The sequence below is a fragment of the Equus asinus genome, chromosome X, assembly GCF_041296235.1.
Source record: "Equus asinus isolate D_3611 breed Donkey chromosome X, EquAss-T2T_v2, whole genome shotgun sequence".
Taxonomy (NCBI): Eukaryota; Metazoa; Chordata; class Mammalia; order Perissodactyla; family Equidae; genus Equus; species Equus asinus.
This window is the reverse complement of record NC_091820.1, coordinates 57,757,604-57,772,109: the sequence shown is the minus strand read 5'-3', so window position 1 is coordinate 57,772,109 and position 14,506 is coordinate 57,757,604. Positions and strand designations below refer to the sequence as shown.

Below are 14,506 nucleotides of genomic sequence, written 5' to 3'. Positions count from 1 at the left end.
TTGGTGAATTCCTTATATGCAAGATTATGTCATCTGCAAATAGAGATAGTTTTATTTCTTCCTTTCCACTCTGGATGACTTTGTTTCTTGCTTAATAGCCCTGGGTAGAACCTCCAGTACAATGCTGAATAGAAGTAGCAAGAGTGAACATCTTTGTCTTTTTCTGCTCTTAGGAGGCAAAACTTTCAGTCTTTAACCATTCATTGTGATGTCAGCTGTAGGTTTTTTGTAAATGCCCTGTATAAGATTGAGGAAGCTCCCCTCTGTTCTTAGTTTGTTAAGTGTTTTTATTGTGAAAGGATGTTAGATTTTATTAAATGTTTTTTCTGCATCTATTAGGATGATGTGGTTTTTATCCTTTATTCTATTGATAATGGTTTATTACGTTAATTGATGTCCAAATACTAAAACAACCTTGAATTCCTGGAATGAATCCTACTTCATCATGGTGCACAATCCTTTTTATATGGTGCTAAATTTTGTTTGCTAGTATTTTGTTGAGGATTTTTGCACCTGTGTTCATAAGGGATATTGATCTGTAGTTTTCTTGTGACGTCTTTGTCTGATTTTGGTATAAGAGTAACACTGGCCTCATAGACTGAGTTGGTAAGTTCCTTCCTCTTTTCTTTTTTGGAGGAATTTGTGAAGAACTGATTCTAATTCTTTAAATGTTTGGTAGAATTAACCAGTAAAGCCAACTGTGCCTGGCCTTTTCTTATTGGGAAGTTTTGTAATTGCTAATTTGAGCTCTTTGTTATAGGTTTATTCAGATTTTGTGTTGCTTCTTGAGTCAGTTTGAATAATTTGTGTCTTTCTAGGAATTTGTCCATTTCATCTAAGTTATGTCATTTGTTGACATATGGCCACTGATGGTATGACCTTAGAATTCTTTTTATTTCTTTAAGGTCAGAAGTGATGTCTCCTCTCTCTATCCTGATTTTAATATACTAAATCTTTCCTCTTTTTTTTGTTTTTTTTCCCTTGGTCCGTCTAGCTAAAGATTTCTCAGTTTTGTTGATCTTTATTTTCAGAGACACAAATTTTAGTTTGATTGGTTTTCTCTATTGTTTTTCTATTCTCTATTTTATTTCTGTCTCCTCTAATCTTTATTTTTTTCCTTCTCCTTCCTTTCAGTTTAGTTTGCTCCTTTTTTCATTGTCTTAAGGTGGAAGGTTTAGTTACTGATTTGAGATCTTTTGTAATACAAGCGTTAAATTTGTCTTTAAGCTCTGTTTCAGCTGCATCCCATAAGTTTTGGTATGTTGTGTTTTCATTTTCATTTATCTGAGTGTTTTCTAATTTTCCTTGTGATTTCTTTCTTAACCCACTGGTTATTTAGGGGTATGTTGTCTAATTTCCACGTTTGTAAATTTCACAAATTTCCTTCTGTTACTGATTTCTAATTTAATTTCATTGTAGTCAGAGAACATACTTTGTCTGATTTCAATTCTTTTCAATTGATTAAGAGAGCGACAAACTAAGCTGTAGAGAGCTAGACATTTAACAGAGATAACCAGGGAAAGAGATAGCAAAGAAGCTCCCAGGTCATCAGTATTTTTATGGCTCTTCTTATGTATCACTATTGCTTTCTAAAAGGATTTTACCAGTTTACATTGCTGCTAGCTACTCATGAGTCTACTAACTTCATTGTAACCACTTTATCTTGGGTGTTACATTTAATATGTGGTTTATAATTCTGCAGAGTATGTTTATTATTCATTGTGCTATAAAATACTTTACAGAGGAACAGAAATAAATTTGGGGAGGGGTTAAACAACAGAAATTTATTTCTTGTTGTTCTGGAGGCTGGGAACTCAAAGATCAAGGTCTGAAGTTTTGGTTTCTGGTGAAGTTGCTTTTCTTGAATTGCAGACAGCTGCCTTCTCTCTGTAACCTCACACAGTGGAGAAAGAGAAAGAGTGTGTACATGTATGAGCAAGCAAACTCTGGTCTCTCTTCCTCTTTTTTTATTGGGGTAACATTGCTTTATAACATTATATAAATTTCAGGTGTACAGCATTATATTTCAACTTCTGTATACACTACATCACGTTCACCCTCCCCACTGGTAGTCACCAGTCTGTTCTCTGTGTCTGTGTTTGTTGTTGTTTGTTCATTTGTTTTTATCTTCTACATCTGAGTGGAATCATATGATATTTGTCTTTCTCCGTCTGACTTATTTTGCTTAGCCTAATACCCTCAAAGTCCATCCATGTTGTTGCATATGGCAAGATTTCATCTTTTTTATGGCTCAGTAGTATTCTGTTGTGTATTGTATATACCACATCTCCTTTATCCATTCATCTATCCATGGGCAGTTAGATTATTTTCAAGTCTTGACTATTGTAAATAATGCTGCAGTGGACATGGAAGTACATATATCTTTTCCAATTAGTGTTTTTATGTTCTCTGCATAAATAGCTGGATCATATGGTAGTTCTATTTTTAATTTTTGGAGGCATCTTCATACTGTTTTCCATAGTGGCTGCACCAATTTCCATTCCCACCAGTAGTGTACAGGGGTTCCCTTTTTTCCACATCCTTTCCAACACTTGTTATTTCTTTTCTTATTAATTATAGCCATTCTGATGGGTGTGGGGTGATATCTTGTTGTAGTTTTGATTTGCATTTCCCTAATTAGTAATGTTAAACAACTTTTCATGTGCCTGTTGAGCATCTGTATGTCTTCTTTGGAAAAATGTCTGTTCAGATCCTTCACCCATTTTTTAATTGGGTTGTTTGTTTTACTGTTGAGTTGTATGAGTTCTTTATATATTTTGGATATTAACCCCTTATTGGATATATGATTTGCAAATATCTTCTCCAAGTTGGTAGGTTGTCTTTTCATTTTGTTGATGGTTTTCTTTGCTGTGCAGAAGCTTTTTAGTTTGATTTAGTCCCATTTGTTTATTTTTGCTTTTGTTTCCTTGCCTGAGTAGACATATCCAAAAAGGTACTGCTAAGACTGATGTCAAAGAGCATACTGCCTATGTTTTCTAGGAGTTTTATTGTATTGCTGGTAAATTTCTCCCTTTAGGTCTGTTAACAGTTGCTTTATATATTTTGGTGCTCCTATGTTAGGTGCATGTATATTAATAAATGTTATGTCTTCTTGATGGATTGTCCCCTTTATCATTATATCTTTGTTTCTTGTTAACTTTTTTGGCTTGAAGTCTTTTTTGTCTGTTATAACTGTAGCTACACCCACTTTCTTCTGGTTGCCATTTGCTTGGAGTATCATGTTCCATCCCTTCACTTTGATCCTATGTTTTGTCTTCAGAGCTGAGATGGGTCTCCTGGAGGCAGAATATTGTTGGGTCTGTTTTTTAATCCATCCATCCACTCTGTGTCTTTTGATTGTTGAATTCAACCCATTAACATTTAATTACTGATAGGAGGGCTTAATACTGCCATTTTATCTTTTGTTTTCTGGTTGCTCTATACTTCCATTGTTTCTTTTTTCTTGTGTTTCTGTGAATTCCATTTGCTGGTTTTCTGTGATGTTTTTCTGAGTTTCCTCTTTTTTATGTTTTGTGACTCTGCTCTGAATTTTTATTTTGTGGTTACCATGAGGTCTGTATAAAAGGTCTTGTAGATAAGATAGTCCTTTTTCTGCTGATAGCATCTAATCTTCATTTGCCTATGCAGGTTCTGTCCTTTCCTCTTCCTTTTCTATATTTTTGCTGTCACAAATTATCCCTTTTTGTATTGTGAGTTTGTTACCAAATCAAAGTGGTTATAGTTATTTTTAATGCTTTCTTTCTCTTTAACTTTAATGTTATAATTATGTGTTTACTAACCTATTCTGATATAGAGTTGCAGTTTTCGGATTATGTCTATTTATCTCCTTGCTCAAAGCTTTGTATACCTTTTCCTTTTTGTTTCAGGTAGGAGGGCTCCTTTCAACATTTCTTATAGGGCAGGTCTAGTGGTGATGAACTCCTTCAGCTTTTGTTTGTCTGGGAAAGCCTTTATTTCTCCTTCATATCTGAAAGATAACTTGGTGTTATAGAGTATTCTTGGCTGACAGTTTTTTTCTTTCAACATTTTGAATATATCTTTTCACTCTCTCCTGGCCTGTAGAGTTTCTGCTGAGAAATTTGATGATAGATTAATGGGGTTCCCTTCTAAGTTATTTTTTTTTCCTAGCTGCCTTTGATATTTTTTCCTGGTCATTGACTTTTGATAGTTTTATTATGATGTGTTTTGAGGATCTTTTTATGTTGAGATAATTGGGTATTCTGTTAGTTTCATGGACTTGCATATCCAGTTCCTTCCCCCAGTTTGGGAGGTTCTCAGCTATTGTTTCTTTAAATAAACTCTCCGTTCCCTTCTCTGTTTCTTCTCCTTCTGGGATACCCATTATCCTTATCTTGCCCTTTCTAATGGAGTTGGATAATTCTTGTAGAATTCCTACATTTTTTAAAAATCTTAGTTCTCTCTCCTCTTCTACCTTCATGATTTTTAGGTTTCTAGCTTCAAGCTTGCTAATTTTCTCTTCTATATGATCTGCTCTGTTTCCAGTGCTTTCTAATGTATTCTTCATCTCATTTATTGAGTTCTTCAGCTCCAGAATTTCTGTTTGGTTCTTTTTTAGAGTTTCAATCTCTTGGATAAAGTATTCCTTCTGTTCATTGATTTTATTCCTGAGCTCATTGAACTGCCTTTGTGAGTTTTCTTGTAGCTCATTGAGTTTCTTCATGACCGCTATTTTGAATTCTTTGTCAGTTAGATCACAATCTTCCATGAGTTCATGGTTGGTTTCTGAAGAGCTGTTATTTTCTTTTTGTGATACTGTGTTACCAGGGCTTTTTATGGTTTTTGCTGAGTTATTCTTCTGCTGACTCATTTGTTGTAGCAAACACTTTTCTTCTTAAGTATAGCTTTGTTTGTTTTGATTCAAACTTTTCAACCAATTGAAGATTAGAGGCCTTTCTGTTGTTTTTCAGTAGGTGGCGCTATAGCACTCACTAGTTTTTGGTTTCTCTTACCTGAGCTGCCTCTGGCTATATTTGAGGATCTGCAAAGTCCACCCTCCACCTCCTCTATTTGGAGTGTCACAGTACTCTCATCTTTGCCACCTGTGCCTCTGGAGGTCACTGATGCCTTGCTGTTGCTGGTTCATTGCAGTCACTGGCTTCATTGCCAGGGGCACAGGGATGGCTGACACCTCTCCTGCATCTGAAATCACCTAGGTTGGAAGCTCTGCTGCTGTGGTGGGAGGAACAGGAGAGTAAGGAGGGAGCCGGGTTTGTGGGGCACCATCTCTGCTGTTGCCTGTCACCTTGTGGCCCAGGCACTGCTGCAGTTGGGGTATCAGAGTCATGTGCATGCCTCTGCTGCTGCTACTAGGCTCTAAGCTGTGGCCAGGGGCCTGGGATCATGGGGCTCTGCCTCTGTTGCTGCTGTGCTCCTCATGACTGCGGGTGCCACCACAGCCGACTGGCCAGAGTCAATGTGTGCCTCTGCTGCTGCTCACTTGGTTCTCTGGGTCTGGGGGTGGCTGGCTCAACTGTCACAGCCAGGGGTCCAGAGTCTTAGGCCCCACCTCTGCCGTTCTCCTATTTCACCTCCTCTCTGTGCTCCATTCTACCCACCTTCGTATGTGCTGATATGTGGATCTCTCTGATGTCCTGGTATTTTGGGCAATGTAGCCTTTGTTAGGTTATGGGTGTTTTATGCACTGTATATTGAAGGGGAGAGACAAAGGGATCTTCTCATGCCACCATAATGATGACTCAAGATGACTTTTGATGTATGTCTTTTCTTCTGCTTTTCTCCCAAGTCACCTGGAACTTCTTTGACTCCAAAGAATGGGTCCTTTACTAGTACATATGGTCAACATCCATCTAAAGATAGTCGTCAGGGTCAATGGCAACGCCGAAGAAGGCTGGATGGAGCACTGAACAGAGTCCCAGTTGGGTTTTATCAAAAAGTATGGAAAGTTTTGCAGAAGGTGAGTATAACACATTGTAGATTTCTGTTTTCCCCCCTGAAATCTTCAGTCTTCTTGGCTGAGACATGACATGTCTGTGACATCACTGCAATTATATCAAAGTCATATGCCCATATGGACAAAACCTAGAAGGAAACATAAAAATGTAACAGTTGATTTATTTTGACATTATTGATAATTTTGTCTCTTTCCATTATTGTTGCTATGGTTTTGTTTATAAATTAGATTTCAAAAATCATCACTTCTCTGCTTTTGGCCATAGTTGGACATTGTGGGACATTGTGATACATTTTCTGCTAATCAAATGAATTTGGTGATAAAAGGCTTGCTTTCTTTGTAGCTATTGTAGAGTAGAAATGTTATTTGTAACGATGTGATCTTAATAACAAAATATCACTATGGTAAAACAACTGTGGCATCTGGGGAGTTGGTGTAAGAAGCTGTTACCTATGTTCTTCTTGGCTAAAAGCTACTAAATAAATACAGGCATAATGATGCTCATAGTCCAAACACTCCATTAGTGTGACTAATTTTTGTTTTTTCTTCAAAGGCCTAGTTTGCCAAAGACAGTTAAGGGGACATCACACCATTATGATTGTAACAGATTTAGAGGGCCAAGAAGACCATTGTACTCATTCATAGGTCTCATTCAGAATCTCTTAAGTGCCGCTTTTGCTTTATTGCCCTTGGCAAGGACCTGAAGAATGCTTCATCCAGGACCCCAAAACCTCTAGTTATGTTTCTCCCTTTAGCACACTGATATTCTTCCAGGGACAGAATCAGGTGGTCTTTTGGAAAAGTGAAAGTTGATTCCTCAGACTGTAAGCTCTGGTGATCTTTCTTCCAAAGAATACTAAAAACTTGCTTTCCTTCTATCTAACTTCAAATGCATAATGGTGACGGTTATGTATTTTATCTCTCCAGTTACACCTGGATTGTGGCACTTCAATTTCACAGACATGTAGTAGGTGATGTTCTACCCCAGATACCATGGAAAATATCTTTTCCTGTCATCAAGGAGTTTAATCTATAGTTATCTCCTTAAATAGCAGCTATAATGCAAGGCCAAAACGTATTGTGATAAAGGTGAAAAATCACAAGGCTCTGAGAATATAAGAGAAGGAACATTTAAATCTGACTGGGAAGATTGGGTATTTTGTGGCAAAATCAAAACCTGGACTTGGAATCCTAATGTAGGAGGAAAAGCAAATGCCGTCTGTTTTTTATTCCATTCCTTTCAGAGTATGAATGTAACATAACCACTTTACACATATGTTTGAAGGCTAGTGATTCTCTGTACAAAGACTGTTATTTGGTATATGGAACGTGGGCTAGAAGTGTCTGGTAGAGTCAATAAACCTGTTGGATTGGAATCTTTATCTGTGGTTTAATATATAATGTTTTGATTTATTTACAATCTAAAATGGTAAGTCATTAATTCGCATTGTATTTTAATAACTGAGTGGATGGTGAGAAGGAAGATACAATATCATTCATTCATTTGGTATTTCTTGAGCATCTGCTGTGCGCTAGGCAATGTCCTAAGTGTTCACAGTGATACAGCAAAGAACAAAACAGACAACAATCTCTGTCCTTATGGAACTTAAACATTCTACTAGAGAGAGACAAACAATAAATAATAAACATAATAAGTAAGTAAATTGTATATAATGTTAAAAGATGACAAGTACTATAGAAAAAGTAGAGTGGGGTGAGGGGATCAGGAGTGCTGATAGGGGATGCTTAACTAGAAAATGTAGTAACCATGCATGTTTGATAAATGCATATCTTGAGTTTTTTCTTCAGCCTAAAAACCTTTCCGAAAGCCTGTAGTCATGCATCACTTAATGACGGGGATAGGTTCTGAGAACTGTGTCACTAAGCAATTTCATCACTGTGTGAACATCATAGAGTGTACTTACACGAACCTAGATAGTATAACCTACTACACACCTAGGCTCTATGGTTCTAATCTTATGGGACCACCGTCGTATATGCGGTCCGTTGTTGACCAAAACATCATTATGCGGTGTATGACTTGTATTTGTGGTGGTGCTATGACTTAGCGTGCTATAATCCTGGGTAGTCTCTGAATCTTTGGGGCTATCCCAGAAGGTAGACCTTCTCTATCCCTTCCACTGCCCTAAGTAGAGAATGAACCTTGGGCCTCCTGTAGTCCCACCCTCCTTCTTGCCACATAGTAATCACAACCCCTTGGCAAGGACACCTGGGCTGCAGGGCCTTTCACTGGCCTGTGATTACTCAGCATCTACCCTGTGAAGCACACTTAGAAATACTAAATGTCTCCTTACACCTTCCGAGTTGTCAGCATATCCTTAGTGACATGTTTTTTCTGTTTTGCAGTGTCATGGACTTTCTGTGGAAGGTTTTGTGCTTCCTTCTTCAACTACTAGAGAGGTAAGATTCTGTGTTTTTCATAGTTATGCGATTGATAGCTTGTCTGGCTAAAGTATTTCAGTGATCACTTTTCAAAATAACAAATCTGTACTTTCACAAATCAACTGAACATGAAATGCACTTGAAGAAAGGAGAGAGTGTTTTTTTAAAAAATAGAATGGAAATATTAGACAGTAATTATGTATCACCTTAATTATATAGGGACAGCTTCTTTTAATGGTTGATTAAGTTAGGCTGGTTTATGTGAGTGTTGTCAGAGTTGGACAGGGCAGACAAGATAGAAATCTAAGAATGAATGACTTCTCCTGTCCCTGTCCTTCTCATCCCCACCTTTCGTTTTTTTGTTTTTTTGGTTTTTTTTGAGGAAGATTAGTCCTCAGCTAACTACTGCCAGTCCTCCTCTTTTTGTTGAGGAAGCCTGGCCCTGAGCTAACATCCGTGCCCATCTTCCTCTACTTTATATGTGGGATGCCTACCACAGCGTGGTGTGCCAAGCGGTGCCATGTCCGCACCCGGGATCCGAACCAGCGAACCCCGGGCCGCCGAGAAGGGGAACGTGCGAACTTAACCGCTGCGCCACCGGGCCGCCCCCCCCCCCACCTTTCTTTAGTAGGACGCTTGTAGACTATTAGATCATAAACCAGTTGTCCTTAGCTCTAACTATATGTCAGAGTAACCTGAGCTCCCGTGTGCAATTTAGTGGATTAGAACCTCCAGAGATGGGGCCTGAGCATCTGTACTTTAAACAAAAAATCCTTAGAATGATTCTGATTTATAACCATGATTGAGAAACATTGTCATGAATGACAGATATAGATTATCAAGCACTTTTGTATTTCGCCTTTTACCCAATCACACAGAAATTATAAAGAAATATCTTTTTTACAAAATCAGCAAAGGAGCTAGAATTAGCAAGCTAGGAATAGTAAGCTTGGACAGAAAATTCTCAAAAATGCTGGAGTTGTCGCAGATAATGGTGGCTGGAGGGGCAGATTCGGAAAGCTAATCCCATGCTTCAGGCCTTCACTCTTGCCTACAGGCCTTTTCTCTAACAAAGAACATTGTGTCCTCTATTTGTCTTTTCTCTGCCTTTAAGCAAGATTGAAATTCTAGTAGAATTAATAGTAATATATATCTGAATGGTACATTTAAGAGTCCTCAAGGCACCTTCACACATTCTTTAATTTGGTCTTCAACACAACTATGTGAAATAGCTAAGGAATGGATTGTAGTTCCTGATTTAACAGATAAGGAAACATATTTAGAGGGGTGAATTGTCCAAGGTCATAGAACTAGTAATTGACAAAGACAGTACTTGAACCCAGCTCTTCAGACTCCAAATCTACATTGCTGCCCTAAAGTATATAGTCAATACAATTTTACCAAAAATTATTCCTCAATCCCCTTTACCCTAAAATAATTTTATATTTTTTCATGCCCATTTTAATCTAAACAGTATATAAATGTTTTAAATAATTCTAATCATCATGTATATACAATTTTTTTTTTTTAAGATTTTATTTTTTCCTTTTTCTCCCCAAAGCCCCCCGGTACATAGTTGTGTATTCTTCGTTGTGGGTTCTTCTAGTTGTGGCATGTGGGACGCTGCCTCAGCGTGGTCTGATGAGCAGTGCCATGTCCGCGCCCAGGATTCGAACTAACGAAACACTGGGCCGCCTGCTGCAGAGCGCGCGAACTTAACCACTCGGCCACGGGGCCAGCCCCCCATGTATATACAATTTTAAGTTCTACTTACATCTTTCCTTTATCCACAGTCATCGTATTTATTCTTTTAAGTGACTCTATAAAAACTCATGAAGTTGCTGTACCATGATATGCCATTAATTTACACAACCATTCCCATGTCTAAGTTATTTCTAGTTTTACACTTGCGACTAATACTACTATAAACATTCTTGCACATAAGGCTTTTTTCCTGTCTTGAATTATTTCTTTAGGATGAACTTCCAGAAATAGGATTAAGGTTAGAAGGCATTGACACTTTTATGACTCTTGTTATACATTGCCAGATTGCCTTTGAAAAAGACTGAACCAATTTGCTCACTGAATTACTTTAAAGGAGACCATAGAAACACTCTTGGCTACCGCATTTTTCTGCCTTTCAGAATAGGTGATTGATGTCTCTTGGATGATGGGCTCTTAGGATGTGATTTTCTTTTTCTCTATCACAGATGACTCCAGGCGAGATTAAATTCTCTGTTCATGTGGAGTCGGTTCTGAATCGTGTACCTCAGCCAGAGTACCGCCAGCTTCTGGTTGAAGCCATCCTTGTACTCACCATGATGGCAGATATTGAAATTCATAGTATCGGAAGCATCATTGCTGTGGAAAAAATAGTGCACATTGCCAATGACTTGTTCGTTCAAGAACAGGTAGGCAAACCTGTTGTTTTCTCACAGGGGATCTGACACTAACCTGACTGCATTCAGAGCTCTTCATGAAGCCAAGATCACTTTCTTCTGCCTTCTTCCTCATAGCTCTTTTCTGGGCCCCCTTTGTAGTAGCTGTGAGCTGTGTTTGCAAAAGAAGTAGGCTGCGGGATGAACTCTGTCCTTCAGTATGTATATTGTCGTTGTGTTAGATGAAAAAGTTGCCTAGAACTCAGGGGGCTTTTATGCTTTTCATCATATTTCAAACTTCTTATCACACTACTTTTTGTAGCAATAAAGACTTAATGAAAGACTATTGGGTAACATATCCTTTCTGGACTATTAGGGGAAAGAGAAGTTTTGGTTTGTTTTGTTTTGCTTTTGCTTTTGTTACTTAGCTATAGGAAAATATTAAAGTGAAACTTTTAATTCCACATTTTTAAATTTTCTTAATAAATCATCTTCCAGGAAATTAACCACATTTAAAAAATACAAACTATTTATTGAAAGCTTTCCAAATGTTTACTAGATTAAGGGTAGGGACACATAAGATGAAGGACATGCACCGTTGTCAAGCAGAAAGTCTCTAAAACATGTAATAGGTGTTTCATTCCATTAGGCACTGAGGGGGACTGCAAAAGAAATTAAAAGCATCCTGGATTTTCTAAGACAGTCCTAATTCCTAATTTTCAGGATTGCTGTTAGTCCTTGTATCAGAAAATGTGATCCCTTTCAGGCATAGACTCTAACTTGGAAAGCTAATGGTCCACTTGAATTAAGTCAACTTAGAAAGAAATAACGATCTAATACAAAATAAAATAATACACGCTGAAATCAGTAGCACTAGAAAGATTCAGACCAAAGTCGCTCTAGGTTGATTTGTAAGTATTAACATTTGACTCTTAACAGGCACGACTCATTTAATTATTATATTTGACTTTCAAATATTCTAAATGATTAAACTTTAAAAATAATTTAATATGATTTGGGGATCTAGTGAAAAATGCATGTATAGAAACTCATATTCACTGTTTTGTGTATAGCTCCGATCCCTTCCTAGCTAAATAGCCTAAGATCCAACTAGTTGGTGATGGGGAGAAGGCTCTGAGTTATCCTAATCAGGACTTCAATTAGTAGGATTAGTAATTTTTCCTTTCGCCTGTGTTCCCCCACCCTTGAATACCAAACAGAAAACCCTCGGTGCAGATGATATCATGTTGGCAAAGGATCCTGCGTCTGGCATCTGTACTCTCCTGTATGACAGTGCACCCAGTGGCAGATTTGGCACCATGACCTACCTCTCCAAGGCAGCCGCCACCTACGTTCAGGAGTTCCTGCCCCACAGCATCTGTGCCATGCAATGAGGCCTTTGGGCCCTGGCTGCTGGGAGCTTTTTGACAGCTTGTTCCTGCCTTGGTTGATTGTGCATGGAACTGAAATGCAATGACCTGATCACTCCCACCCTGCCCCTTTCCATCCCATCTCTCTCAAGACGAGCGAACTTTTCTGATAAACTAACTGCTTTGGAAGAAGTGAACCCTTGCCTGGAGGCATATGCTCACCCAGGCACTTCATCGTGGGCCTTAATTCTCTCATGGCTCATAAAAGTTTGCATGTGTTTTTATTCTCTAGATCTGTTACCAACTTAGTTTTCTAACTCCTGTTTGGGGAGCAGGTATTAATAATAACTTATTCCTAAAGTTTGGTTTTTCTTATGTGTGGTTTCATTGTGTGACTGAGTGGTGGGTGCTTTGGGACATTATTTTAAGTGAGTAAACCCTAAATTGTTGGATTTTATGCTGCTATAAATTGGAAATATTTTATTCTAAGTGCCTTTTCTTAGAAGAGAGTACTGGATCCTGGTTCCCTTCTTTACTCACATGTTGCCTCACACTGAGTGATGAACTCCTTTCTGTGTAAAATTATTGTCTCTGCTTTTGCCTTCTCTGTATCTGCACACGTAATTCCTACTCTCCCTTTGGTGAAATATCGAAAAATGCAAGTGCAGTGTGTATATTTAAGTATTTAACACTTGAAATCACATTTTATGAAGATGGCTACTGCTCAGAGATGTGTTTGTAGCAGAAAATGCAGAATAATCCAGAGAAATGGAGCCAGGAGCCCAATTCCAGAGAAGGGGGAAGAAGAGAAGATGCCTAGGTAGTGTCTTACAGCGAGGAAGCAGAGGGGGAGTCAGGTGGGTTAGCGCCCTGAAGAGCACTTTGCGCACCCACTCCTTGCCTCTGAAGAGCAGGCCAACACACAATACAGGGAATAATTGAAGCCTCCATCTTTGTCAGACAGGAACCCAGCAGTCTGCTCTATAGCTACTTTACTGAGCACTCCTTCCTTGTGCTCACCTGGTCTCTGTCTCACTCACCTATTCACTTTCTACAGCATCCAACCACCCCCCGCCAACTCCCTGCCCTCCCATCTATTCTTAAACTCTCTCACTTACATTTTCACTTCCCGATTCTAGTGTTCATATCTATGTATATCTTGGTATCTGTGGGCATATATCTGTTTCTTGTAAACACCTGCATTTGTGTGTGTATCTAAGCATACATGGGATTTTTCTGAATGTAAGTACTTTGATATGTTTGTATATCTAGCTGTATCTACATTTGACAGACTGAGTAGGTAAATATGAGTGTTGTGGGGTGGGGGGTGGCAGGGAGGTGAGTGTGGCACAAACATTCAGTCCATAGCACTTTTCTTCTCCTGATTTGTGTGTAAAGACTCTATTAATTTCCCTGTTTGCACTTAGATAACTTCCTACTTCAATCACCTCCTTTCCCTCAAATTTTTCTCCAAGAATGGGGATCGGGCTGGTGGACTCCCTAGACAATTCTTACAGGGCCAGTGACAATCTTATGAGGTCATGTGAGTAAGTGAGCATAGTAGAGTGATAGGAAACAGACACTGGAAACGAAGAGAGGATGGTCAGCCTTTTCAATATCTCTCTTAGAGCAAATGAAAACACACAGTAAGTAGCTTTCTGATTTTCTGGTCACTTATAAAGATAATTTACAACCTGTCCTGAAACTGTTTGTCTTTTCACTGGCTGCAAGTTTACCCCAACCACAGGGAGTGCCACAGGGGAAAGCCACCACTCCCTTCCATGCAAATTTGCATAAAATGACACTGATGGCTGCATTTCTCTGGGTTTACTAAGTTGTCAATCACTATGCTTCCCATACAATGCTATTTCACTTTTAAAGCAACTTTTTAGAAAACTTAATTCATATTTTGTTCATTTTAAGCATGTGATACTAAAAGACATGTTGGACTTTTTTTAAAAGCACTTATGTTTTGAAAATAGAATAAAAAATTAGAATTTCCAATTAAATCATGTCTGGTGCCACTGAGTAAAACTTTGTGTTTTTGTGATTGGAGTTTATTTCATGGCTGTTTTACATACTCCAGTTATACAGTACAGTCGAAGCTCATTAATTGGGTCAAAGTAGAACAATATTAATATATAAATCATATATTATACATTATATAATGTTATATAATATATGTAAAGAAATGCAGTTTCCTCATTCAAATACATACCTGCTCAAACTAGGTTCACTAAATTCAAACAGGCTTGTTGACATCTTTAGGGAAGCTGTTCTAATGAATGAGTAAGACTGAGTTTTACTCAGCATTACAGTTGTGTGCAAATGGTGCTTCTGCACTACTGGAGGATACTTAACAACAGTTTGTTCTCCAAAGTATTATAAATATTTGGCAGGAT

General features: G+C 38.2%; 1 protein-coding gene across 5 annotated transcripts in view; it reads left to right on the top strand.

The window, feature by feature from the left end:
* PHKA1 (phosphorylase kinase regulatory subunit alpha 1) overlaps positions 1 to 14,113 on the top strand; it is a 110,996-nt gene extending 96,883 nt beyond the window's left edge. For all 5 annotated transcript variants that reach the window (XM_070502939.1, XM_044763163.2, XM_044763162.2 and 2 more), the window contains 4 exons: positions 5,786 to 5,956; positions 8,321 to 8,374; positions 10,567 to 10,767; positions 11,955 to 14,113. In XM_070502939.1, the coding sequence (XP_070359040.1) occupies positions 5,786 to 5,956; positions 8,321 to 8,374; positions 10,567 to 10,767; positions 11,955 to 12,128 (600 nt within the window). In that variant the 3' untranslated portion in view covers positions 12,129 to 14,113. The remainder of the gene's footprint in view (positions 1 to 5,785; positions 5,957 to 8,320; positions 8,375 to 10,566; positions 10,768 to 11,954) is intronic.
* The last annotated feature ends 393 nt before the right edge of the window (positions 14,114 to 14,506 follow it).